Source organism: Mus musculus, chromosome 4 (assembly GCF_000001635.26).
Source record: "Mus musculus strain C57BL/6J chromosome 4, GRCm38.p6 C57BL/6J".
Classification (NCBI taxonomy): Eukaryota; Metazoa; Chordata; class Mammalia; order Rodentia; family Muridae; genus Mus; species Mus musculus.
The window spans coordinates 3,993,050-4,019,914 of record NC_000070.6 but is presented as its reverse complement, the minus strand read 5'-3'; the positions used below and the strand labels follow the sequence as shown (position 1 = coordinate 4,019,914).

The 26,865-nt window shown below is 41.1% G+C and overlaps 1 protein-coding gene across 1 annotated transcript; it reads left to right on the top strand.

Annotated features, from left to right (window-relative positions):
* Positions 1-251: 251 nt before the first annotated feature.
* Positions 252-23,973, top strand: Sdr16c5 (short chain dehydrogenase/reductase family 16C, member 5). The gene is made up of 7 exons (NM_181989.1): positions 252-466; positions 3,477-3,823; positions 7,459-7,590; positions 9,508-9,607; positions 13,190-13,334; positions 14,293-14,418; positions 23,660-23,973. The coding sequence occupies exons 2-7, from the start codon at positions 3,491-3,493 to the stop codon at positions 23,751-23,753; spliced, it is 930 nt and encodes a 309-aa protein (NP_871789.1). The 5' UTR covers positions 252-466; positions 3,477-3,490; the 3' UTR covers positions 23,754-23,973.
* The last annotated feature ends 2,892 nt before the right edge of the window (positions 23,974-26,865 follow it).

Below are 26,865 nucleotides of genomic sequence, written 5' to 3'. Positions count from 1 at the left end.
CACTTGAGACTTCGGATTCCATGTGAAAGAATCAGTGTTGTAGAATTTCTTATCTGTGCCATGAGCTGCTGATATCTGGGGGGAAACCTGGCCCCTAAACCCTATGAAACTTTGATTGGGCTTGCAAGCACACCTGGTCTTATGTAATCTCCTGCCGCTGACTCTGCCCTTTTCAAACTGGAAATTCTCTTCTAACAATCCTACATCCAGCCTGGGCATGAGAAAATTTTAAAGGGATGGGCAGTTCTGGGGCACAAGTCAGGTCTCCACTATCCTTACCATCTTCTGCAGGAAAGGGCGCCTGCACGAGGCCCCTCCCCGGAGGGATCACAGTCCAGTCTTTCGCTTGGGGCCCAGCCTACTCAGGGATAAACATCTGAACCTTGCTGCTTAACCAGGGACTTGGGTGCCTGAGGCCTAAGACGCCTGCTTCTCCACCGGGGACAGAGAGGGGACTGTTTGCGAGGTGAGTTGCGGAGATCCCACATTCTAGGGCTGCTCCTAGAGTGGTGGCACCACGGTACCCAGACCCAGTCAGAAGAGTTTAACCCAGGGGAACCTCGGCAGCAGTTGGGGATCAGCACCAAGCAGCCAGCAGGGAAGTCAGCACTGCAGGGGAGCGGTGTTCTGGGCAAATCCAGATGTCTATGCCTCCAAGGGTGAGATGCTGGCCCCTTGAGAGCAAACAGGATTCCTACCGGATGGCCCTGGTTCCTGTACTCTGCCCAAGCCCATACATTCACAACCACCTCCCTGCAACCTCTAACCCACTCCTTTCAGCAGAAACTGTGGTTGTCAGTGTATCTGCCACCACCATCTTCTCTTTGCAAGTGTCATGGGCTTACTATGTGCCCAGTTAACTCTGCTTTTGAACTGGGGATGATATCGAGTTTTCAGCCTTATGAAATGGAATATACTTGTATCTTCTGAAACAAAGAATCCATAAGATAAAATGAAGTCATAGATTTACTTTCTGTTTGCCGCTGTGATTATTAAATCACCTTCCGAGGATATAACCAGAGAATATTGATCCATTTGTTTCCACGAATGCCTATGGCATCATTAGAGAGTTATTCTGCTGTCTACAGACCACAGACCTAACAATGAATTCATGTTCTGATATGTCACTTTCTGGAGACTGGGGAGGAGATGGAGAGATACTATTGTGACTAAAATCCAGCAAGTTCTTCTGCATTTCTCCTCAACACTGTGTTCCTAAGAATGGCTGCATGCAGGCTGATGCCTAGCTTTGTTTCTTAATTTTAAGACTGGGAGTGGCTATGTGCTGCTCCTACTCACTCCTGCAGCCCCCAGTGTAGTAGCATTTGCACGAGCATTAGCTTCTTAGAGAATACTGAGGCACTAGCAATGAAATAACTTTGATCAAAGTTGCCAAGTATGACACTGACAGATGCAGCATCCTTAGCCCATCTCTACAGTCTCTCCTCACTGCTTGTATGATTACACAGAAGAAACCCAAAACTTGGCATGGAAGCTACTACATGCTGCCATGCTCCTAAATAGGACACATCTGCCAAGAGAGGAAAAAGCTGGGACTTGTTCTAGAGTTTACATCATGCTGACATTTCTCCACAGAGCTGGATACTATTGAGCAGAGAGCTCTGTCTTCTGGTAGGATGTCATATAATGTTGTGCCAGAAAGGGGACAGCATGGCCTGGCTGGGTCTCCCACTGTGTGTTTTCTAAAAAGAAGCTAATGGAAGTGAGATGCTGCTGTGTAGGAAGTGGCCATAGTGTCCCTTTGCTGTGTGCATAGTCCAGCATACAGCAAACCCTGAGAAGGCTACAGGTATGTACCCCATAAATGCATATTGAATAGTGTCTTCCTCCAAGGCATCATTACAGAGTGCCTCAAAGACCTGATCATCCAAAAGTTGCTCTAGAAATAAATCAGAGCAAAGTTAACAAAGGATTTAAGTTGTTGCATCCAAAGTATAGTAAAGCCCAAAGTTCAACCACAGATCTGAGTCTGAAAGCCCCAGATGAGCAGAAGGAGCTGCCTTGAAACCATAAAGCCCCTGCTGCTCATTACTGGCAAGGTGGTGCCCCAGTATTCTTCTTTGCAGGACCTAATCTGAATCAAGTCTCCCATCACCCATGGCACTGTTATGACACTATTGCTTGTGATAATTCAACTATCTGCTAAAGATCTGTTTCTTCATCTAGAACAGTTTAGGTTATGAGATCCAAGCCCCAGGCCCAGAACACAGAGAACGAACTGAAGCTAATACTTGATAAGTATAACATGCAACCAACCTAGCCTTATGCTTGCTTAAGCAAGCAGGTCACATATACATTCTCTCTGTCTGTCAATCTTATGTGTGAATAAGCCAGAAACTAGTTTAGGCCCTAGCAACTTTCATGTGCTAAACTCTTCTAAAGATGGACTGAACCACCCATTATCATTAAAAGCATTTAGTTGGTCCTCAGCCATCCAGCAAACTAAAGAGCTGCTACCATCTGTCCTTTTAACTCTGAAAACCTATACCTGCACCTGAGCCTCTCAGTGGAACAGCCAGCTCAGGAAAGCCCTTTACCCCTTCACAAAAACCCATCAGTGCCTTTTTGGTGATCTTCACTATGAATCCAAACCAAAACTGGTAACAACTGAGACACTTTCTGTGAGCCAGAGCTATGATAAATCATAGAGCATTCTCATCCTAGGTTCAGAACTGCCCTAAGACCCAAACCTGGTAAAGAGGAGACCAAGATCCAGAAGGACATTGGAGACTGTGCCACGTTTCACAGAGAAGGAAACCAAGACTGTCTCACCAAATCTCCTAAGTGAAGGGGAGCTAACTGAATGGGGCCCTCAGCTTAGGGAAAGGAGTTAGGGTGCTGATGTAGAATCAATCAACTGTTGAAGGGGAAGTAGGGTGTTGATGGAAAACCAGTTAGTTCTCTCCTAATACTTTATGCAGATAGGATTTTACAATTTCCCCTTTTGTCTCAGATCTCAAATTTGCCATAATATTGGGGATCAGTAAGAAACCAGGGCTTCACACATGCTAGATGAGTAGTCTTACACAGAGCTAAATCCCTAGCCTTCAAATCTTAAATAGCATCACTAAATGAAAGAATTGTAGTAAAAATGAGAAAAAAAAGAAACCTAAAAGGAGACAAAAGCATAACACCATAAGAGCTATGTCATAAACACCATGATGTGACAGCATGGCTGAGCTTCACATAGTAAGGCAAAAGTTAACTAGAGAGAAATACAGGCACACCCCTTGGCATACACTTGGGTGAAGTGGTTCCAGCTGCCAATTAACAAACGTTGTTATGTGTGACACATAGCTGGCATGCAGATCTTGATGGAACTTGGGGCCCATGTGTAGACATTGTACCAGATATCATACGTCACTGTGGTTCCTGCCTACTCCTGAATTCAGTATCAGCATCCAGTATTTTCCTTCAGAGAAGGGGAACTGACCAAACTCTCTCTTGCTTTAAAGGTGTTTGCCAGAACATGTCTCAAAACCTGGAATCAGTGAAGAACTTGCTTGTTTTCTTGGGAAAATCACTGTTGAGTGTTTTGGAGGCCCTACTTTTTCATGTCATCTCAAAACCACGGAAGAACGTTGCCGGTGAGATAGTGCTCATAACAGGTGCTGGGAGTGGACTAGGAAGGCTCTTAGCATTGCAGTTTGCCCGCCTGGGAGCAGTGCTTGTTCTCTGGGATGTGAACAAGGAGGCAAATGATGAGACTCATCAGTTAGCTCGGGAAGCAGGAGCTGCCAGAGTACATGCCTACACCTGTGACTGCAGCCGGAGGGAAGAAGTGTACAGAGTGGCTGACCAGGTACATCGAGGGAGTCTCATTGGGTTTTGTGGGTTGTGAGAATCCTATGCAATTACTTTGGCATGCACCCGTTTTATTCATTGACCTGTCTGTCTCAGTGTCTTCCACTTGTCTTCAATATCCTTCTACTTTACAAATAATCTGGGAGGAATGGGAATTTGGAATTTTTCATTCTTATTGTATGCAAAATGTTTTGCAAAATACCCTGTATATAGCATATCATAACACCATAAGGTAAATTATTATTACCACCAGTGAATCTGTGTGGGCCTATAGTTTTCTTTAGCAATAGAGCTGACAGTTAACAAAGGAATGGCCAGGTCTTGAGTTTCTGGATTCTTGTGTGGTACCCTATGCTCTGGATCCCGCCGCCACCCTATGCTAACTGTACCAGTACAGAGGAAAAAGGAACAAGAGGTTGAAGCTTCCTTCTTTGAGGGGTGAGAAACAGATGTCAAATACTTTGTCCAAGATTAAACAATATATGTGCACTTGTTTATTTGGAGTTAGATCATAGGCTATATCTACCCTACCACGTCTCCCATTTGAATATGTGTTTTTCACAGGTAATCATGAGAATAATACTCATCCTGAGATCATTTATTTGGTTTTGGTGATAGTAGGTCTCGAACCTACTGCCTTGGTGCTTCCTAAACACTTGCTCTATAACTGAATTAAATCACACCCAAACCTTCTAAATCAGTAGTTCTCAACTTTTGGGTCATGACCCCTTTGAAGTTAAACAACCATTTCTTCCTTCCTTCCTTCCTTCCTTCCTTCCTTCCTTCCTGCTTGCCTGCCTGCCTGCCTTCCTTCCTTTCTTTCTTTCTTTCTTTCTTTCTTTCTTTTTAAATTTATCATTCCATTCATTCACATCAAATGATATCCCACTTTCTGGTTACTCCCTCCACCAAGGCCCCATCCCACATCTGCCCTCCCCACTCCATTTTGCCTGTATGAGGGTGATCCACTACCCACCCACCTTCTTCCCATCCAACCGATCCAGCATTCCCCTACTCTGGAGCATCAAACCTCCCTGGGACCAAGGGCCTCCCCTCACATTGCTGTCAGGCAAGGCCATCCTCTGCTACATATTAACTCATCAAGTCTTGCCCCTCGTTAGAACTTCTGTTTCCTAATATCCCCATACTGGGATGCATACCCCACACACTACTCTCCCCGGCTGACTAGAGGATGGAGTATTGCTGAATTTAGTGAAAAGGGAAGAAGCAAGACTGCTTGCTCCAACAGCCTTTCTACTTCCCATCGTTTTGTTCTTTTTTTTTTTAACCATTTATTCTGCCTGATACAGTGTGAAGATCCAAAGCTGATAAACGCACCCAGGCTTACTCTAGGATCACAACCCAAGCACAGGCAACTGACCAGCTGCTTCTGTTTACCTATGAAGCATGCTGATTAACATATTGACTTTGACTAACTACAGACAACTTCTCTAGCCAGGTTTCAGCAATCATGAGTCGATACTCAGACACTGAAGGCCTCGATCATAATGGCAAACTAAAAGTGTTCTATCAATAATTACTTCCACATCTCTTGAATTAGGACCCATGCCTGTCCCATATGGTTGACTTCTGACATGGTCTGCTATGTCATATTCCAAACTTGTTCATTTTTTATCACTTTATGGTCTTGAAGAGTATTGGCAGTGTGTTCTTCTGCATTTAGGTGAAACAACTTTACTTATAAATTTGCCATTCCACTTCTTATTTTAGATAGAGTGAAACTATAAGAATTGGTAAGGCATGTCCCCCAGGAGATTGACCATGGAGAAAATTTTTGAAATGATACTTAGAGTCTTCTCTCATCTAGTCTTGAGTGGCTTTGAGGGCTTGTATCCCAGCGTGACAGCTTAGCCATGAGTTTAGGAAGTCCAGTGCTGCTTTGTGGTTCATCTAGGTGACAAGTTATTTTGAACAGTAGGATATGAACAAACTGGGACTATGGAGTTTTCCTTTATCCTGATGTAACATTTAAGAATCCTAGTTATGTATTTAATGACAATCAGTTTGTATTTTCATATCTATGACTGAATAACATCTTCTGAAATTGAAGGAAGTAAGGCTATTCTCTTGAATTTAATTTGTAACATTTACAATTTTCCTAAAACTGGTTACTAATTCCTGATGATTTCCAAAATCATGGACTACCTAGTAACTGGCAGAAACAAATCTTCCTTGCTGCCTGCTACCTCTAATAGGTCGGGAATGGGAAACCTGAACTGTTAGGAAATTCACATTGGCCATCCTAGAGTTTTACAATAAGATACTAGCATGCTTAACAGGCCAGAGCCTTACAGCAGGTTCTTGTTTCTATACCAAATCTCTTTCTGAAGTCATTGACATATACCCCTTTATTGGGCAATCTGATTTCTATTCTTACTGCTACTCCCCTTGCTAATCAAGTTGAATTTGATGAACTACTAGCCTCTTTCCAAAGCAGACATGTATTTAGATTTTTTTTCAGTGTTTCATGTGAAAACTGGCACAGCTATGTCACCTAATCTGAACCCAGGCCCTCTACAACAGCAGCTTCCACCTTCAATAGTGATATAGAATACCTCACCAATACCATTCTGTGATACTATGATGAACTTTACATTATCCATTCTTTCAAGTGCACCAACACATACACACAAACACACACATGCATGCACACACATGTGTACACACATACATCCACACCCACATGAACATACATCCACATACACTCACATACTCATACACACATATACAAACATACATGAGTACACACACACATATACACAGGCATGCACACGCAGGCACACACACTAACAGCTAAAGATACAAGAGGAACTGTTGTGAACCTTATTTATGAACACTTGATAACTACTATGGGTGGTCCTTTCTAAATGGTGTATGTTACTGATACTGTATGATCTAAATTGCACTGTTGGAATTCAGAACACAAAGGAAAACATAGGAACAGTACCAGCCTTGTCATCGTCCTGGAAAGGCTTGTGCCCACAAGGAGCCAAGATGACTAACTGAAGGCTTGTTAGAGGCAAAGGGACCACTGTGTCACCTGCAGCCCTTTGTTCTAAAGTAACAGTGATCACATGCCTTTTCAAGCTGGCATCTCAACAACAACCATGACTCATGGATCTTGTTCCTAAATTTTTGAGGTGGAGAGAAGAAAACCGATCTGTTGAGGAAAATAAGGCAGGCAGATTCGAATCTGCCTTGTGTTTGAAGTATAGATTATCATTTTCCCCATTCGCTCCTGCATTCTCCTTATTTCTGTATATGCCAGGATGGGGTCTGTATGCTGTTTGGTTATAATAAAGTTGTTCTTATATCTGTCACTTGACTGAAATGAGATGTTACCAATGTAAAACCTAAAACATGATTATGAAGCATAAGCAGCAAGATGGGTTGGAGTAGAGAAGGAAAGTGGCCTTCCAACATTAACCTCTGTACTGGAGAGAGAGGAGAGTGAAGTGTAGAGCATTGCGCTTAGCAATCTAGTGCAGTGAGAACTCTGCAAAGAGCATACAAAGCCAGCCTGAGGTAAGGAGCAAGACTATTTAACTGTTGGGAAAGAGATCTTATACAGAATTACTAGTTTGATGATGGTACTCTTTTTATTCAATCCAGGTTAAGAAAGAAGTTGGTGATGTCTCTATCCTCATCAACAATGCCGGCATTGTAACAGGCAGAAATTTCCTTGACTGCCCAGATGACCTCATGGAAAAGTCATTTGATGTCAATTTCAAAGCACATTTATGGGTGATTTTTTTTTATTCTCATACTAAATGCAAACTTACTCTGGCATTCTAAAGTATTTTTCTCTCACTCTTTAGCAATATTATCAATCTATAAATAAAATACACACATCTTAATCATGGGGGGAAGATTAGGAATCAACACAGTCATTACACAGTCTATATGAGTGTTGAACCACTAAGCTATATCCCAGTTTAATATCTTAATTTTGGGTTTGTCCACTCAGTTGTTCTCTCTTTTCCCCATTAACTTATCCCTTCCTGCCTCTGTTTGCTGTCCAGTTGTTTTCAGTGCTGTGCACAGCTCGGCCTCCCTAAACAAGGCTCTCTCTCTTGAGAGGACTTGCAGAAGATTTCAGGTCCCCCTCCATACTTCTCCCACCTTTTCCAGCTCGCTGTCAGAAGCTTTAGAACACATTTGGAGTTATCTCCACTTTTGCTAGGGTATAGTGGTCCCGCTGGTGTTCTTGGTGTCCTGCATGATCTTTAGGAGAAAAATGGAAAGATCCAGAAGTTAGTAACTACTGTGTCTCTACTGGAATTACTACTCTTGTCCCAAATGTGCAAATATATGTGTGTGTGTGCATATATATCTGTGCATATGTACATCTGTGTGTGTGTGTGTGTGTGTGTGTGTGTGTGTGTGTGTGTGTGTTTCATGAGTTTACTTTTACCATTATATGTAATTAGTTAGTCCTCTTCGGTGTCTCCTTCTGTGGTTCTCATGTCTATGCTACCTCTATTTTGCCCTAGTCTCCCTTCTCTTCCTCTGTTAGTTATTCCTTCAACATTATTATTTCCCTGGCCCCTGGCATTCCCCTCCTGTATTGTCTATTCACTTTTTACTGTATTTAACCCAAAGATGGGCATGTGACTTAATTGCCAAAGGCTCAAAAAACTGCCTGATCCCTGGGCTCCAGCTTTCACAGCAGAGTCACAACAGGGTCACTGGACCCTGGACACAGGATCCTTCTTAGGATGCTCTCTGTCTTCTTCATTTTGATTTTCTAGCTCTCTCTATGAAACAACACAAAGCAGTTGAGTGAAGAGGTGGGGCCTTTGTAAGAGGCTTCTTTTTTATTATTTCTTTTATTATATCTGTTAGTTTTTGGTGGTGGTGGTGGTGGGTGTGTGTGTGTGTGTGTGTGTGTGCGCGCGCGCGAGTGTGTGTGTGTGTGTGCGCGCGCGCGTGTGTGTATGTGTGTAAGCAAACTGAGCTTATCCACTGAGCTGTTTCTCCAGCCTAGAACCCATTTTCTTAATCTCTCTGAATCTGTGATAAATTTCTGCCTGTCGCCCGAGACATCCTCCTTAGAAGTTCATTGTTCTTCCTATATCATCTTCTCCAGGTTCCCAATTTTAAAAAAATTAAGATGTTCTGCATAACTGAGACACAGCCTAAGCACCTACTACCTCAAAAACATACTTTACTTTATGAACTGGCGTTAAAAGGCCATCATTCAAAGAAGCAGAGTTTGCTTTAAAACATAGTTCTTTCTTAATGGAAGCAGGGTGTCTTGTGAACTATGTTCAGGAAAACTTTGAAAATCTGTATTAAGCCAAGGAAGGAAACACAATATGCATCTAAACAATGGTGTCCATAAGTCCTTATGGGTTTTTGGATTGTGAGTGTTGCAACTAAGATTTTCCTGTACCACATTATGATCTTACCAATGCATGTATGTATGTATGCATGTATATGCTATATATAGCATTAATCTGGATAAATTGTTTTTAATATTATTGATATTTCATGAGGATATAATGGCTTAACAACATAAAATATTCTTTAAATAATTTTAGATAATTTTATTAGTTTAAAATGGTTTCAAAAACAGTAGCCATTTACACATCGGAGGAAAGCACATAATGTGTAATTGGGTATTAAAAGCTTCTTTTTCTTTAATTTTGGTCTTCTTAGATGTATAAAGCCTTCCTGCCTGCCATGATTGCTAACAACCACGGCCATTTGGTTTGCATTTCAAGTTCAGCTGGATTAATTGGAGTAAATGGGCTGTCAGGTAAGCAAATTCTCACAACTTTGACTTGCATAATAATGGCACTCCCAGGGTCTGCCTCCCACAGTGTGTGCAGGTCACGACACTCACCCAACAAATGGACAGGAAAGAGTAATTTGCAGTTTTTAGTGTTCTGGTGGTTTGGTTTGGTTTGGTTTGGTTTGGTTTGGTTTGGTTTGGTTTGGTTTGGTGAGTCAGGGTTAGATTTTTAAGACAAAGGTGGTCTGAAACTCAGTCTTCCTGTCTTGGTTTCCTAAGTGCTGGCATTGTAAGCATGTATCTCTGTGCCCAAAAAGATTGTTGATCATGCACTTCTACAGATTTTGAGTAAATAATAAAAATGTCTTAGATTCCTGTTTCTCAGAACTACCCATTACCCAAATGGCACTATTTCATACAGTCCGAGACTCACACTGTTCCCTTTCTCATGGGTGTGAAAAGCATGCATGGTTATTCATAGCTATTGTTCATCCTCCTTCTCGCCTTCTCACATAATATCTCCATCTTTAGATGTAAGAATCTCACACCAATATCTGAGAAACAAGTCAAAGCCCTCAGTATTTCCCATAGTGTGGTCTTGTATTCTGTAACATAGCCACTTACTAAGACTCTGTTGAGAATGCAGATTGTGCACGTCCTCAGTTCTGTCTGCTTCTCAGGATCAATGGCTCCAAATAAAGTTCTTTATCACACAACTCAGATGAGCCTAGAAGCATCTCTAGACCCTGCTCTTCCCTCCTCTCCCTCTACCCTCTTGCCTGGTGTAGCATCCCTGAGACCTGACAGTGACAAACCTGACACTTGCAACCCGGCTTTTGTCACTCATTGTGGCTGCTTCACAACAGAATGGGTACGAATGCCCCTTTGGAAAGGGATGTAAAGGAAAACACTGCAAAATACCTAGCTCTGTTCCTTCTCAAGTCATTTTCATTCACAGAATTCAGGTATTCTATTTCTCTCTCTTCTCTCTCCCTCTCTCTCTCTCTCCTCATTTATTTGTTTTATGTATGTGAATACACTGTTACTCTCTGAAGACACACTAGAAGAGGTCATTGGATCCCATTACAGATGATCGTGAGCCACCATGTTGTTGCTGGGAATTGAACTCAGGACCTCTGGAAAAGCAGTCAGTGCTCTTAACCTCTGAGCCATCTCTCCAGCTCCTCACCCCCCCCCCCGCTACCCCCAGGCATTCTCTTAAAGCAAATGTGACTTAAAACAATGCACAGCATAGACAAAAATGCCACTTTCCCCCTACATTTTCAAGTGAAGTAAGGTGTAAGAAGTCCTTTGTCCTTCTCTCAAAGTAGAAGACAGAGTTGAAATCATTCACTGTAGTCTATACTTCATGAAGACAGCATCAATTGCTTCCTGCCACCTGCAGCATCTGGCTAACATGACTGTGTATATCAGATCCCACCACTGTGGCAAAATAAGTAAGGACTTATTTGGCTCACAGTTGAAGAGGTTTCAGTCTGTGACTCTGCTGCTTTGGAGTTTGACAAAAATCTTTCTAATAGCTTCTGAACCAAACCATGAAGTTTCCACAGTGAGCCCCACTTCCTGGGACCAGTATTCTCGCTCCCCACCACTACTGAGACAAAATACTTGAGATAATCAACTTGAAAGGAGGATGAGTTTATTTTAGCTAACAATTTTAAGGGTTTTCTTCATGGTTTGGTGGCCTCGTTGCTTTGGGCCAAAGTAAAGCATGCAGGACCATGTGACAGAGGCAGTTGAGAAAAAAAAAAAAGATGGCAATGGAAGGATCCAGTCTGTCTCTCCTCCATGGCATACTCTCAGTTGCCTCCTAACTTCCTTCTATTAGGCCTCTCCTCCTAACAGCTCTACCACCTCCCAGTAATACTGTAATGGATTGTATAAGCTTGGTCCAAAGAGTGGCACTATTAGGAAGTGTGGCTTTATTGGAGTAGGTATGGCCATGTTAGAGTAGGTGTGTCACTTTAAGCATGGGCTTTATACCCTCACCCTAGCTACCTTGAAGTCAGTCTTCTCCTAGCAGCCTACAGATGAAGATGTAGAACTCTCAGCTCTTCCTGTACCGTGACTGCCTGGAAAGTGCTATGCTCCCACCTTGATGATAATGGACTGAACCTCTGAACCCGTAAGCCATTCCCAATTAAATGTTGTCCTTCTAAGAGTTGCCTTGGTCATGGTGTCTTTTGATAGCAGTAAAACCTTAACTAAGACAAATGCCAAAGCTTTTTAAAAATTCCTAGTAATTTTGCACATAAGTACAGGTAATGTCAGTGTGATGATTTAAAACCATTTTAAACCATTGAATTATTTATTTTTCATTATACTGACAATCTGAGATTTATGATTGGAAGAACATTTACTTGTAAGTACCACTAACCACCCTGATCTTTCTTGCTTAAATCCTTAAGTAACTTGCTATTTTATGTATTATTGTAGGCATTTATACTACATGAGGTTAATTTATTTGAAATAAGGACTGACCACCCTCTGTCCTGTAAAGCAGTTGACACAGGTTCAGCAAAGCATTGACTTAGAAGTAAAATTATGGTCTAGTGGAGTACATAGCAGCCTTTCTCATTCATAGCCCACTTGTTCATTAGTGTATTATTTCATTGGCCCATGTTCCACGCTACTCGCTACATATTCCTCCCCATACAAAGAACATTTGAAATGATTGCCACATCCTCTGTTGCTATTAGTATTACAAGTGACCTTAATATAATGCCATTTAAAAGCTTTACAACACAAACAGACCTCAGAAATATATGCATACTAGATCACAATAAAACAAGTCACATAACATTTTTGTTTCTCCGAGCATATAGGTTATATTATATATCATTCTATAATCTGTTAAAGATGCCTTCTCATTATAGCATAAAAAACAATGTACATTCCACATTTTAAAATACAGTTGACTTGGTTAAGATTACTATTGCTGTGAAAAAACACCATGACCAAAGCAACTTGGGAGGAGTTTGTTTGTCTTATGAAGCCTCATCAGCTTTTATCATGGAAGGAAGTCAAGGTAAGTGCTCAAACAGGGAAGGAATCTGGAGGCAAGAGCTGATGCAGAAGACATAGAGGGGTAGTGCTTAATGGATTGCTCATCCTGCTTTCTTATAAAACCCAGGAGCACCAGCCCAGGAATGGCACCACCCATGAGCTGGGTCCTCCCACATCAATCACTAATTAAGAAAACACTCTACAGACAAACCTACAGCCACATCTTGTAGAGGCATTATTTCAATAATTCTAGCTGTGTCAAATTGACTTAAAACTAGCCAGCACAATGTAACTGCTAAAAACTGATACTAATGATTACCTGAGCTGTTAGAAAGATCTGGAGCCAGGACATTTGCTCAGTGCAAGGTTGTCATTAAACTTCAAGTCATAAAGAATGCGATCTCTGAACTGCACAATGATATAGAAAGCAAGGAGACCAGTCAGACCTGAACACTTTAGCTCTCTTCTCTCTCTCTCTCTCTCTCTCTCTCTCTCTCTCTCTCTCTCTCTCTCTTTCTCTCTCTCTCTCTCTCTCTCTCTCTCTCTCTCTCTCTCTCTCTCTCTCTCTCTCTCTTCCAGACTATTGTGCAAGTAAATTCGCAGCCCTTGGATTTGCAGAATCTATGTTTATCGAAACACTTGCCAAGAAACAATGGGGGATCAAAACGACAATTGTGTGCCCATTCTTTATAAAAACTGGAATGTTTGAAGGTTGCACTACTAAGTAAGTATACCTTTTGATTTTAAAGGCATTCAAATTTACTCTCTGCCCATTCAATTCTTTTCTTTGAATTGCTTGGATCTTTTTCTAAATATTTTCTGATACAGAAGTGGTTTCAGAACTGTCCCTGACACATGTGTGTTTAAGGACCTGATTGATAATGATTACAAGGCCCAATTAGTACCCATCCTGTGGCCGCAGATCTGCTTCTCTGTTTCCTGTCTTGGCCATCGTCCCTTTCTGCCACGTAATGCCATTCAGACCCATTCCCTGACTCCAGGAAAACTAGAAGTCATTGACGGAAAACAGCTCTCAGATTCCTTAAAAGAATACCACATATCTTGATTAACCACCACATTCCTTAAATACCACGTCTGGATTAAACATAGAAAGGTCTTACCCACTACAGGCTGTACATCCAAGAGCCAGGGTGAAAAGAGGCTCATAGCTCTTTTTAGTTAGATCTTGCTTGCCAAAGAAAATGGATCTCTCCTTTTCCTTGCCAAGGAAAGGACAGAGAGAAAGTCCACCTATGTGTGTCTCGTCTCATAAAGGCACCAATCCCATTCTCAAAGGTGCCATGCTCATGACCTAAATTACTTTCCAAAACCCAAGTCATGATCCAGACCCATCATGTGGAGATTAGCCTTAAATGTAAAATTGGGGAACACGTTCAGGCCCTAGCAGACACAGATACCCAGTTTGTTCCCAATGGCTCACTTCTCACTTAGACCACTCAATAAAGTGTTACATGGATGATCATCTTTAACATGAACATCCTGATTTACAATGCGTTTCCAGTTCACACTCCAGACATGCTAGTACTACTTTGACAATAAATGAGTAAATATAGAAATTTAGAAATTGAGAGGGATGAGGGTCTAACAACAATGTCTTGTAAATTTCACCCTTAATCTTAGGGAATGATTTCTTTTAACTTGAGGGTTTTTTTCTTCCTTAGGTGTCCTACTCTGTTACCAATTCTGGATCCAGAATATGCAGTTAGGAAAATCATAGATGCCATTCTCCAGGAGCAGCTCTACTTGTATATGCCCAAGTTTTTATACTTCATAGTGTTTCTAAAAAGGTAACAGCACCAGTTTCCATGTCTCCCCATGTGCCAGGCCCTGGAAGAGCCAGTCAGCAAATACTAGTTAAATTAATGGACTTTTTGTTTAAGGAAGATCTTCTCCATACTCTTTTTCATCCCCATGACCCTTTATTGCACAGTTTCAAATTTATTCACTTTCTGTGCCCACCACCACCACTACAAGGTCAGAGACCCTCTTTGGCATCTTTTTTTAAATTTTTAATATTTTTATTACTTATTTTCCTCAATTACATTCCCAATGCTATCCCTCTCTGGCATCTTAACATTTGATAATTGTCAAAAATGAATGGGTTTACAAAATGGAATCTGGACAGATTTAAAAGTTGTTTGGTTGCTTTAGTAAAGATGTTCTTACACACATTTGGAGATGATTGTATGACAGGTACAATACCAGAGAGTCAGCTACACACCTTAAAAATCTGAAGTGTTGGTTAAACTGGCAATTGCTAATAATTTTTACCAATAAATAGTTTAAGAATTCCAGAGCAAAACATCTTAAAATCCTGCAAAAAAAAAAAAGGGGGGGGGAGACTGAGTATGGGTGGGTAGCACTCTGCTTGCCTGGCATGCACAAGGTTCTCAGTTCTCCTGCACACACACACACACACACACACACAAGAATTGAAGGAAGGAAAAGGAGGAAGGGAGGGGTGGGAGTGGAGGGAAGAAGAAAAAGGAAGGAAGGAAGGAAGGAAGGAAGGAAGGAAGGAAGGAAGGAAGGAAGGAAGGAAGGAAGGAAGGAAGGAAGGAAAAGGGAGAATCATTCTCAACCCCACCCCTATGTCCAAACTGAACTTCATTTCTGAAATTCAGGAGTAGCAGCTTGAGCACACTGGCCTGGGAGCAGGCTACTGTTGACTGGCCAGGTCCACTGCTCATCCCAGTCTCTCAGTGTTGCTCCATATGTCTGTGCCTCCCCTCACAGGGTCTGTACCTTTACAAGGAGCACACTCTATGACCAGCCACGATTTTCTGTAGAGATAAATGAGTCTTTCCTCTGTCTTGTTACTTCTTTTTTTTTCTGTAATATAGTGCACATTTATTTGAAGCAATAAGTAACAATTTTGGAGAAGAATGTTTGTGGTGTATAAAAATTGGTTTCAGCATATTAAAGAACCCAAAAGAATAAAATTTCTGTATTTTAGATGTTATATTTTCTATATTTAAGTCTTATTAGTATTTTAATTCCTAATGTTATTTATAGTTTTTATTTTTTATTTTCTTTTTTATGTACTTTTTTAGTTTATTATTCTTTATTAGATATTTTCTTTATATACATTTCAAAGGCTATCCCAAAAGTTCTCTATACCCTCCCCCCACCCTGCTCCCCTACCTACCCACTCCCACTTATTGGTCTTGGCATTCCCCTGTACTGGGGCATATAAAGTTTGCAAGACCAAGGGGCCTCTCTTCCCATTGATGGCCGATTAGGCCATCTTCTGACACATATGCAGCTAGAGACACGAGCTCCAGGGGTACTGGTTAGTTCAAATTGTTGTTCCACCTATAGGGTTGCAGATGCCTTCGGGTCCTTGGGTGCTTTTTCTAGCTTCTCCACTGAGGCCCCTATGTGCCATCCTATAGATGACTGTGAGCATCCACTTCTGTATTTGCCAGGCACTGGCATAGCCTCATAAGAGACAACTATACCAGGGTCTCTTCAGCAAAATCTTGCTAGCATATGCTATAGTGTCTGGGTTTGGTGGCTAATTATGGGATGGACCCCTGGGTAGGGTAGTCTCTGGGTAGTCCATCCTTTCGTGTTAACTCCAAACTTTGTCTCTGTAATCCTTTCATGGGTATTTTGTTCCCTATTCTAAGGAGGAATAAAGTATTCACCCATTGGTCTACCCTCTTCTTGATTTTCTTGTGTTTTGCAAATTGTATCTTGGGTGTTCTATGTTTCTGGACTAATATCCACTTAGCAGGGAGTGCATATCTAATGATTTCTTTTGTGATTGGGTTAGCTCACTCAGGATGATATCCTCCAGATACATCCATTTGTCCAAGAAATTCATAAATTCATTGTTTTTATTAGCTGAGTAGTACTCCATTGGGTAAATGTACCACATTTTCTGTATCCATTCTTCTGTTAAGGGACATCTGGGTTCTTTCCAGCTTCTGACTATTATAAATAAGGCTGCTATAAACGTAGTGGAGTATGTGTTCTTATTACCAGTTGGAACTTCTTCTGGGTAAATGCCCAGGAGAGGTATTGCTGGATCTTCCAGTAGTATTGTGTCCAATTTTCTGAGGAACTTCCAGACTGACTTCCAGAGTGGTTGTACAAGCTTGCAATCCCACCAGCAATGGAGGAATGTTCCTCTTTCTGCACATCCTCACCAGCATCTGCTGTCACCTGAATTTTTTATCTTAGCCATTCTGACTGCTGTGAGGTGGGATCTCAGGATTGTTTTGATTTGCATTTCCGTGATGATTAAGGATGTTGAACATTTTTTCAGGTGCTTCTCAGCCATTCAATATTCCTCAGTTGAGAATTCTTTGTTTAGCTCTGTACCCCATTTATAATGGGGTAATTAGAATTTCTGGAGTCCAGCTTCTTGAGCTCTTTGTGTATATGGGATATCAGTCCCCTATCAGATTTAGGATTGGTAAAAATCCTTTCCCAATCTGTTGGTGGCCTTTTTGTCTTATTGACAGTGTCTTTTGCCTTACAGAAGCTTTGCAATTTTATGAGGTCCCATTTGTTAATTCTTGATCTTACAGCACAAGCCATTGCTGTTCTGTTTAGGAATTTTTCCCCTGTGCCCACTTTTTGCCACTTTCTCCTCTGTTAATTTCAGTGTCTCTGGTCTAATGTGGAGGTCTTTGATCCACTTAGACTTGAGCTTTGTACAAGGAGATAAGAATGTGTCAATTTGCATTCTTCTTCATGATAACCGCTACTTGTGCCAGCACCATTTATTGAAAATGCTGTCTTTTTTCCACTGGATGGTTTTAGCTCCCTTGACAAACATCAAGTGACCATAGATGTGTAGATTCATATCTGGGTCTTGAATTCTATTCCATTGATCTACCTGTCTGTCACTGTACCAGCACCATGCAGTTTTTATAACAATTGCTCTGTAGTACAACTTAATGTCAGGGATGGTGATTCCACCAGAGGTTCTTTTATTGTTGAGAATAGCTTTGGCTATCCTAGGGTTTTTTATTATTCCAGATGAATTTGCAAATTGCCCTTTCTCTATCAGTGAAGATTTGAGTTGGAATTCTGATGGGGATTGCATTGAACCTGTAGATTCCTTTCGGCAGTATAGCAATTTTTGCTACATTAGTCCTGCCAATCCATGAGCATGGGAGATCTTTCCATCTTCTGAGATCTTCTTTGATTTCTTTCTTCAGAGACTTGAAGTTCTTATCAGACAGATCTTTCACTTCCTTAGTTAGAGTCACACCAAGGTACTTTATATTATTTGTGACTATTGTGAAGGGTATTGTTTCCCTAATTTCTTTCTTGGTCCATTTATCCTTTGTGTAGAGAAAGGCCATTGATTTGTTTGAGTTAATTTTATATCCAGCTACTGTGCTGAAGCTGTTTATCAGGTTTAGGAGTTCTCTGGTGGAATTTTGGTGGTCACATATATACTATCATATCATCTGCAAATAGTGACATTTTGACTTCTTCCTTTCCAATTTGTATCCCCTTGATGTCCTTTTGTTGTCAAATTGCTGCGGCTAGAAATTCAAGTACTATATTGAATAGGTAGCGAGAGAGTGGGTATCCTTGTCTAGTCGCTAATTTTAATGGGATTGCTTCCAGCTTCTCTCCATTTAGTTTGATGTTGGCTACTGGTTTGCTGTATATTGCTTTTATTATGTTTAGATATGGGCTTTGATTTCCTGATCTTTCCAAGATTTTATCATGAATGGGTGTTGGAGTTTGTCAAATGCTTTCACAGCATCTAACGAGATGATCATGTGTTTTTTGTCTTTGAGTTTGTTTATATAGTGGATTACGTTGATGGATTTCCGTATATTAAACCATCCCTGCATCCCTGGGATGAAGCCTACTTGGTCAGGATGGATGATCGTTTTGATATGTTCTTGGATTCAGTTTGCAAGGATTTTATTGAGTATTTTTCCATTGATATTCATAAGGGAAATTGGTCTGAAGTTCTCTTTCTTGGTGGATGTTTGTGTGGTTTAGGTATCAGAGTAATTGTGGCTTCATAGAATGAACTGGGTAGAGTACCTTTTATTTCTTTTTATTTTGTACCTTTTATTTCTATTTAGTGGAATAGTTTGGGAAGAGTTGGAATTAGGTCTTCTTTGAAGGTCTGATAGAACTCTGCACTAAACCCATCTAGTCCTGGGCATTTTTTGGTTATGAGATTATTGATGACTGCTTCTATTTCTTTAGGGGAAATGGGACTGTTTAGATAATTAATCTGATCCTGATTTAACCTTGGTACCTGGTATCTGTCTAGGAAGTTGTCCATTTCATCAAGGTTTTCCAGTTTTGTTGAGTATAGCCTCTTGTAGTAGGATCTGATGATGTTTTGGATTTCCTTAGGTTCTGTTGTTATGTCTCCTTTTCATTTCTGATTTTGTTAATTAGGATACTGTCCCCATGCCCTCTAGTGAGTCTGGCTAAGGGTGTATATAACTTGTTGATTTTTCTCAAATAACCAGCTCCTGGTTTAGTTGATTCTTTGAATTGTTCTTTTTGTTTCCACGTGGTTGATTTCAGCCCTGAGTTTGATTATTTCCTGCCATCTACTCCTCTTGGGAGAATTTGTTTCCTTTAGTTCTAGAGCTTCTAGGTGTGCTGTCAGGCTGCTAGTGTACACTCTCTCTAATTTATTTTTGGAGGCACTCAGGGCTATAAGTTTTCCTCTTAGGACTGCCTTCATTGTGTCCCATAAGTTTGAGTATGTTGTGGCTTCATTTTCATTAAACTCTAAAAAGTCTTTAATTTCTTTCTTTATATCATCCTTGATCAAGGAATCATTAAGTGTTAATCAGTTTCCACGTGAATATTGGCTTTCTATTATTTATGTTGTCATTGAAGATCAGCCTTAGTCTGTGGTGATCAGATAGGATACATGGGATAATTTCAATATTTTTGTATCTGTGGAGGCCTGTTTTGTGACCAATTATATGGTCAGTTTTGGAGGAGGTACCATGTGGCCCTGAGAAGAAGGTATATCCTTTTCTTTTAGGATAAAATGTTCTGTAGATACCTATTAAAACCATTTGTTTCATAACTTCTGTTAGTGTCCATGTGTCTCTGTTTATTTTCTGTTTCCAGGATCTGTCCATAGGTGAGAGTGGGGTGTTGAAGTCTCCCACTATTTTTGTGTGAGGTGCAATGTGTGCTTTGAGCTTTACTAAAATGTCTTTAATTAATGTGGCTGCCCTTGCATTTGCAGCATAGATATTAAGAATTGAGAGATCATGTTGGTAGATTTTACATGTGATGAGTATGAAGTGCCCCTCCTTGTCTTTTTTGATAACTTTGGGTTGGAAGTCAATTTTACTCAATATTAGAAGGCTCCTCCAGCTTGTTTCTTTGGACCATTTGCTTGGAAAATTGTTTTCCAGCCTTTCACTCTGAAGTAGTGTCTGTCCTTTTCCCTGAGGTGGGTTTCCTGTAAGCAACAAAATGTTGGGTCCTGTTTGTGTAGCCAGTCTATTAGTCTATGTCTTTTTATTGGGGAATTGAGTCCATTGATGTTAAGAGAAATTAAAGAAAAGCAATTGTTGCTTCCTGTTATTTTTGTTGCTAGAGTTGGGATTCTGTTCTTGTGCCTGTCTTCGTTTAGGTTTGTTGAAGAATTACTTTCTTGCTTTTTCTAGGGTGTAGTTTCCCTCCTTGTGTTGGTGTTTTCCCTTTATTATCATTTGAAGGGCTGGATTCGTGGAAAGATAGTGTGTGAATTTGGTTTTGTCATGGAAAACTTTGGTTTCTCAGTCTATGGTAATTGAAAATTTTGCTGGGTATAGTTGCCTGGGCTGGCATTTGTGTTCTCTTAGGGTCTGCATAAGATCTTTCCAGGATCTTCTGGCTTTCATAGTCCCTGGTTGAGAATAATTGGTGTAATTCTAATAGGCCTGCCTTTATATGTTACTTGACCTTTTTCCCTTACTGCTTTTAATATTCTATCTTTATTTAGTGCATTTGTTGTTCAGATTATTATGTGTCGGGAGGAATTTTTTTCTGGTCCAGTCTATTTGGAGTTCTGTAGGCCTCTTATATGTTCATGGGCATCTCTTTCTTTAGGTTTGGGAAGTTTTCTTCTATAATTTTGTTGAAGATATTTGCTGGCCCATTCAGTTTAAAATCTTCATTCTCATTTACTCCTGTTATCGATAGGTTTGGTCTTCTCATTGTGTCCTGGATTTCTGGATGTTTTGTGCTAGGATCTTTTTGCACTTTGCATTTTCTTTGATTGTTGTATCCATGTTCTCTATGGAATCTTCTGCACCTCAGATTCTCTCTTCCATCTCTTATATTCTGTTGCTGATGTTCGCATCTATGGTTCCAGGTTTCTTTCCTAGGGTTTCTATCACCAGCGTTGTTTCACTTTGGGTTTTCTTTATTGTTTCTCCTTCCCTTTTCAGGTCTTGGATGGTTTTGTTCAATTCCATCACCTGTTTGGTTGTGTTTTCCTGTATTTCTTTAAGGACTTTTACCTGTTTAGCAGTGTTCTCCTGTATTTCTTTATTAAAGCCCTTCTTGATGTCCACTACCAGCATCATGGGATATGATTTTAAATCCAAGTCTTGCTTTTCAGGTGTGTTGGGGTATCCAGGACTGGCTAAGGTGGGAGTGCTGGGTTCTGATGGTGGTGAGTGGTCTTGGTTTCTGTTAGTAAGATTCTTATGTTTGCCTTTTGCCATCTGATATTCTCTGGAGTTAGTTGTTATAGTTGTCTCTGGTTGGAGCTTGTTCCTCCTGTAATTCTGTTAGCCTCTGTCAGCAGACCTGGGAGTCTCTCCTGCGTCACAGGGTTCAGAGTACTCTCTGCAGGCAAGCTCTCCTCTTGCAGGGAAGGTGCACAGATATCTGGCATTTGGACCTGCCTCCTGGCTGAAGATGAAGGCCCAAAACAGGGCCTGTCCCAGAGGATTTGTTGCCTCTGCAGTCTGCACTCTCACCTGTGCATACTAGACTCTGAGGGACCTGGGACCCAAGATACCTCCCTCACCTCTCTGAAAGAGCCCTCCCGGGCAGACACCTTTCCTCTGGCTGGGAAAGTGCCCAGATGTCTGGAGCCTAAAACAGGGTCTCTCTCAGTAGCTGTGTTGCTTCTGCCAGTCCCAGAAGCTGTGTCGCCTCTGCAGTCCGCTTACTCACCCTTCGCAGTCTGTGAGCTGACCTATGCAGACTGGTCTCTGAGGGACCTGGGACCCAAGATCTTGTTACTTCTTTTTTTTTTTTTTTTTTTTTGAGCCATTTTTTAAATTATGTATTTTCTTCATTTACATTTCCAATGCTATCCCAAAAGTCCCCTCTTGCCCTCCCCCACACTCCCCTACCCACCAACCCCCACTTCTTGGCCCTGGCGTTCCCCTGTACTGAGGCATATAAAGTTTGCAAGACCAATGAGCCTCTCTTTCCAATGATGGCCAACTAAGCCATCTTCTATCTTAGTCCACCTGCTCTGTACCCAGCTCTACATCTTATGACATTGATGGTTCTTCAGCTGTTTCAGTATAGGCATTATTCTTTGAGTTCTCATATGGCTGACAGCCATAGATGTACCTTTACCATTAGTTAATTTTATCTATTTTATGCAATGAAACATGACTCATTTTTCAATCATTTCTCTTTCCCATACTTTCTCTACCATGGGAGGGACCTCTGTGGCTGAAAGAGGCTGTGGAAGGTAGCACAAGGAATCTTTAAGTGGCAATTTGAAACCCAGGGTTATGACCCTGCTCTTTATCAAGCCTGTAATTTTTACATGTCCCGTGTTCTCCTGGCCTCAGTTTTCTTGTCCGCAAATTACTGACCATGTTTTGCAGTGCATAGAGATTATCATAATATCTGGTTATTGGACAGTATGCATTTCCACAGCAGAATGGGTTATTTCTTGCATAATATCAGATTGTGCTATGACAAAGCCAACTTTAAGAATATGAAGCTTCTCCTTTTTTGCTCTGAATAATTGTGGAAATCATATTTCTTTAATGGCATACCCATTCTGGGCCATGTTTTGGGAAAGTGCTAGATCATTCTGGAGAAGCAGAGGAAAGGTAAACAGGCTCAATGAAAAAAATTATCAAAGAGTCCTGCAAACAACGTGTAGAAAGCAGTGTCTGAGTAATTCAGCATTCCCATTCAAGGATCAGGATTACACAAAAGAACAAGACAAAGAAACCCCTATCATGATAGGAATTGTCTTCTCAGGAGTAAATGTAAGGTGAGAGAACAAAAGGAAATGGAAAAGTAGGTGAGGGGATCAGGGTGCCTCATAACTGGGCTCCTATCCTGAGTGTCCTGCATATTGTACATAAAAATTAAGCCAGAAGGGGGAGTCTCAGATCAGCCTGGACACTGGGGAACAAATGGAGGTTTATAACACTGATGGAAAACTCTCCAATATGTTAGCAATTAACCAGTGCTGAAGCTGGGGAGGACACACAGCACCTGGAGGCCTTACCCCACACCTAGAAAAAATTCTTAGGTTTTCTGTATCTGCTTGTCACTTTACGCAGTCTGCAACATGAGTCTCAAGGTCAACAGGGGCAGAGTGTGGGCTAGTGGTTAGGGGTGTCTATGAGTCTTCCCAGGCACAGATGGTATGGAAGAGATAAACATCTTAGGTCAGGTGGCCAACAGCAGGAAGACCTATTGCATCTCGTCATCACAGTGATCTTAGGAAGAGGTATGCCCTCAGCTGTTACCTGAGGACATGAAGGCCTATAACCTGGTATGTTGCCTAAGCTGTCATTGAAAGTGCTGGAATCAAGTTTCCAGCCAGATCCATCTATTCCAAACATGTGCTGACAATCATAGTACCCTAAAATAGATGCTTTAGAGTACACACAGTACTCTAAACTGGTGATGTTTTGGAGACCAAAACAAGTGAACCCAATGTCATAAACAAAGGAGGAAACCTCTCGGCCCAAGCCTCCATGATGAGTGTTTGAACATGCAACTCCTCTACAAAAGTGACAATCTTCAGCTACCTAGCAAAGGTGTTTTCACAGATGATAACAAAGATGTTTACACTTGTGTTCTTTTTAGCATCTTGCCAATCAAGACAGGAATACTTATAGCTGACTACCTGGGAGTCTTTCATATGACAGAGGGCTTCACTGGCCAAAAGAAGAAAACTTAACAATAAGTTCCATGCCCTGTGTCGTCTGAGACCCATTGCTACATCAGGCTTACTTCAAAGAAGAAAGGTATTTCTGACAGAACCCAAAGACAAGTATGTTCTGCTGTGGATCAGAATGTCCTTCCAGTGTCATTTAAATGCAACGTTACTGTTTTCTTTTGTTGTTGTTGAGTGTATTTTTGTTTGTTTGTTGTTTGAAAAATAAAAATAGCTCTTTGTCACTCCCATTTCAACAACTATAGCAGTGTAACCATATACACACAAACAACAGAAACAGACTCAGCAAGCTTTATATATGTGTGTGTGTGTGTGTGTGTGTGTGTGTGTGTGTGTGTGTGTGTGTGTATAGACATGCACATATGTGTGTGTGACAAATATAATCAAAGAAAAAGATGCTATCTATCAGAGGGGTGATATGGGAACAATTGGAGGGAAGGTAACTAGAATGGGCTGGAAGGATGAAAGGTGGAAGAATGGTATGTTCCTATTTTTTTTTAATTTTTTATTAGGTATTTTCCTCATTTACATTTCCAATGCTATCCCAAAAGTCCCCCATACCCTCCCCCCACTCCCCTACCCACCCACTCCCACTTTTTGGCCCTGGCGTTCCCCTATACTGGGGCATATAAAGTTTGCATGTCCAATGGGCCTCTGTTTCCGTTGATGGTCGACTAGGCCATCTTTTGATACATATGCAGCTAGAGTCAAGAGCTCTGGGGTACTGGTTAGTTCAGTTTGGAGCTGTGACGAAAGGATGGACCATCTAGAGACTGCCATATTCGGGGATCCATCCCATAATCAGCTTCCAAACGCTGACACCATTGCGTACACTAACAAGATTTTGCTGAAAGGACCCAGATATAGCTGTCTCTTGTGAGACTATGCCGGGGCCTAGCAAACACAGAAGTGGATGCTCACAGTCAGCTATTGCATGGATCACAGGGCCCCCAATGGAGGAGCTAGAGAAAGTACCCAAGGAGCTAAAGAGATCTGCAACCCTATAAGTGGTATGTTTCTATTTCAATTAAGAACATTTTTAAGATAAAAAATTAATTAGGAGAAATAGAGGTGGGTTCACAGGAACTCCTCTAAGTATGGAGGTTCCTATCAACTAGGTGGCTCTGGCTGAGCTTTTGTGGGGCACTGAAGGTGCAGTGCATGTCTAGGCTGCAAGACCTCTCTCAAGAGGACACAAAAATGCAGATTTTCTTTCTTTTATTCTTAGTTTTGGTTCTTTTGAACCTGGGCCACTAGTATGAAAGTCAAGTAACTTACTGCTTTAGTTTCTTGAGTTGCTGCAGTTGCTATGACAAAATAACTGACAAAGGCCCCTTCTGGAAGAAAGTGCTTATTTTGATTCACAGTTTTAAAGAACAAGTCCATGTTGTGCAGAAGATATCACATCCAGAACAATCCAAGGCAGGGATGAATGCTGCTGTTCTTTTACCTGTTGGCTTTTCACAGTGGTCCAGGACCTCAGCCCATGATGTGGTGCCACCTACAATAAAAATGGGTCTTATATTTCAGTCAACCTACCCTAGGTTAACTCTCTCCATAGGTAGTGTGTCATAGTTGACTAACAATGCAAACCATTAGCTAAAGGTCTCAGACACATGGCACCAGAGAGCCTTGCCAGGGCTTTCCTGACAGTGACATTAGTCCAGACTTTCAGATGGAATCATATTTTTAGCCAAGGAGCTATAAAAAAAAAAACTGATTGTTTCTTTCCATGAAAATGAAGGTCAACTGAGATTTGTTGTTACTGACTGATCCAAAAGTCACACCCAGAGATAATTTCAGTGTTTAACTTAGTGATTCAAGCTGGGATTCACAGTTAGGTATTTTTCACAGAATGAACAATTTCATTCATCTGTATTCATTAGAGGCACCCTCACCTCAGAGTTATTGTGTTCTTGAAGTCTACTCCCCTAGCAAACTGCTTTCATGCTTCATAAATTAACTATAAAAGCAAGATTAAGAAACATATGTTAATTACCATATCCCAGCAGCTCATTCCCAAGCTACTGGAGCATCCACCCTGTGGGAGAAACAAGTTCCTTTTTGTATTTTGCCCTCTGTTGGGGCTGGGAGAGTCAGTTAAATTGGCAGACTCAGTAAAAGTCAAAAGAATCTAGAATTTAAGTATCTTCTGGGGGTGCTCTTCAAAGGGTCAGTTGTGAAGTGTGGTTCCAGGTATACTGAAACCTGGTTGTCCTTGAGTTCTTCAGGGTCTGTTCCTTTCCATTCAACCTCAAATATCATCATGAGAGCAATGATAGCTAACATGTATTTTGTCCATCACTAAGATAAATGCTTCCCACACAGCATTTCATTAAACAAGATTGCTCCATCATGCCCCCAAAGGATTGTAAAAGGGGGGATGGAGATTTAGTGTATGCCAATAAAGACAAAGCGCTTCATTTCACACAGGCATCCTCTAGCACTGTGGATGTGTAGTAAGACGATCAAAGACCCCTCAGGCCAACCAACTGATGTTGTAAATCCTTGGCTAACAAGGTTAATTAGTAGAGAGGCACAATATTGCTCCTATGCTGAAATTCTAAGAGCATGTATTCTGGGGCCTGTCTATTTAGTTGAAGAATAAAGAAGAGACTCCTAGGGAATTTAGCAGAACAAAGGTCCAAAACTGAGTGGGCATCCACCACACCATAACAGCATTAACGGCAATTACTTCTAATTGGAGCACATCTCAGCTAGGCTGCTACAAAGTTCTGAAATTCAATTGTGGTTTTATAATATCCATAAAATTGTCTAAACAAATTCAGATTAACTTTGGGCACTTCTATGAGAAGAGACCACATGTAAATTAGAGGATTCTAGAGGGCAATAAATAACAAGGTGATTTAACAGCCCTAAAGAGCAAGTGTTCCTGCTGCAGTTCATACTGGCTTTTAGCTGAAATTTAGTCCCAATAAAGCCATGATCAAAAGCCAAGCACCTAAAAAAGCTTGAAGGAACTTGGGATACTTGCTGCTCAAAAACAAGAAGAATTCTCTAATAAGGAGTAATTTGACTGCAACATATATGTGGCCTTTTAATGTAAAGGTGGTTTTATGTTGTGATGCTATCTTTAGCTGGTTTAAGTTGTCAT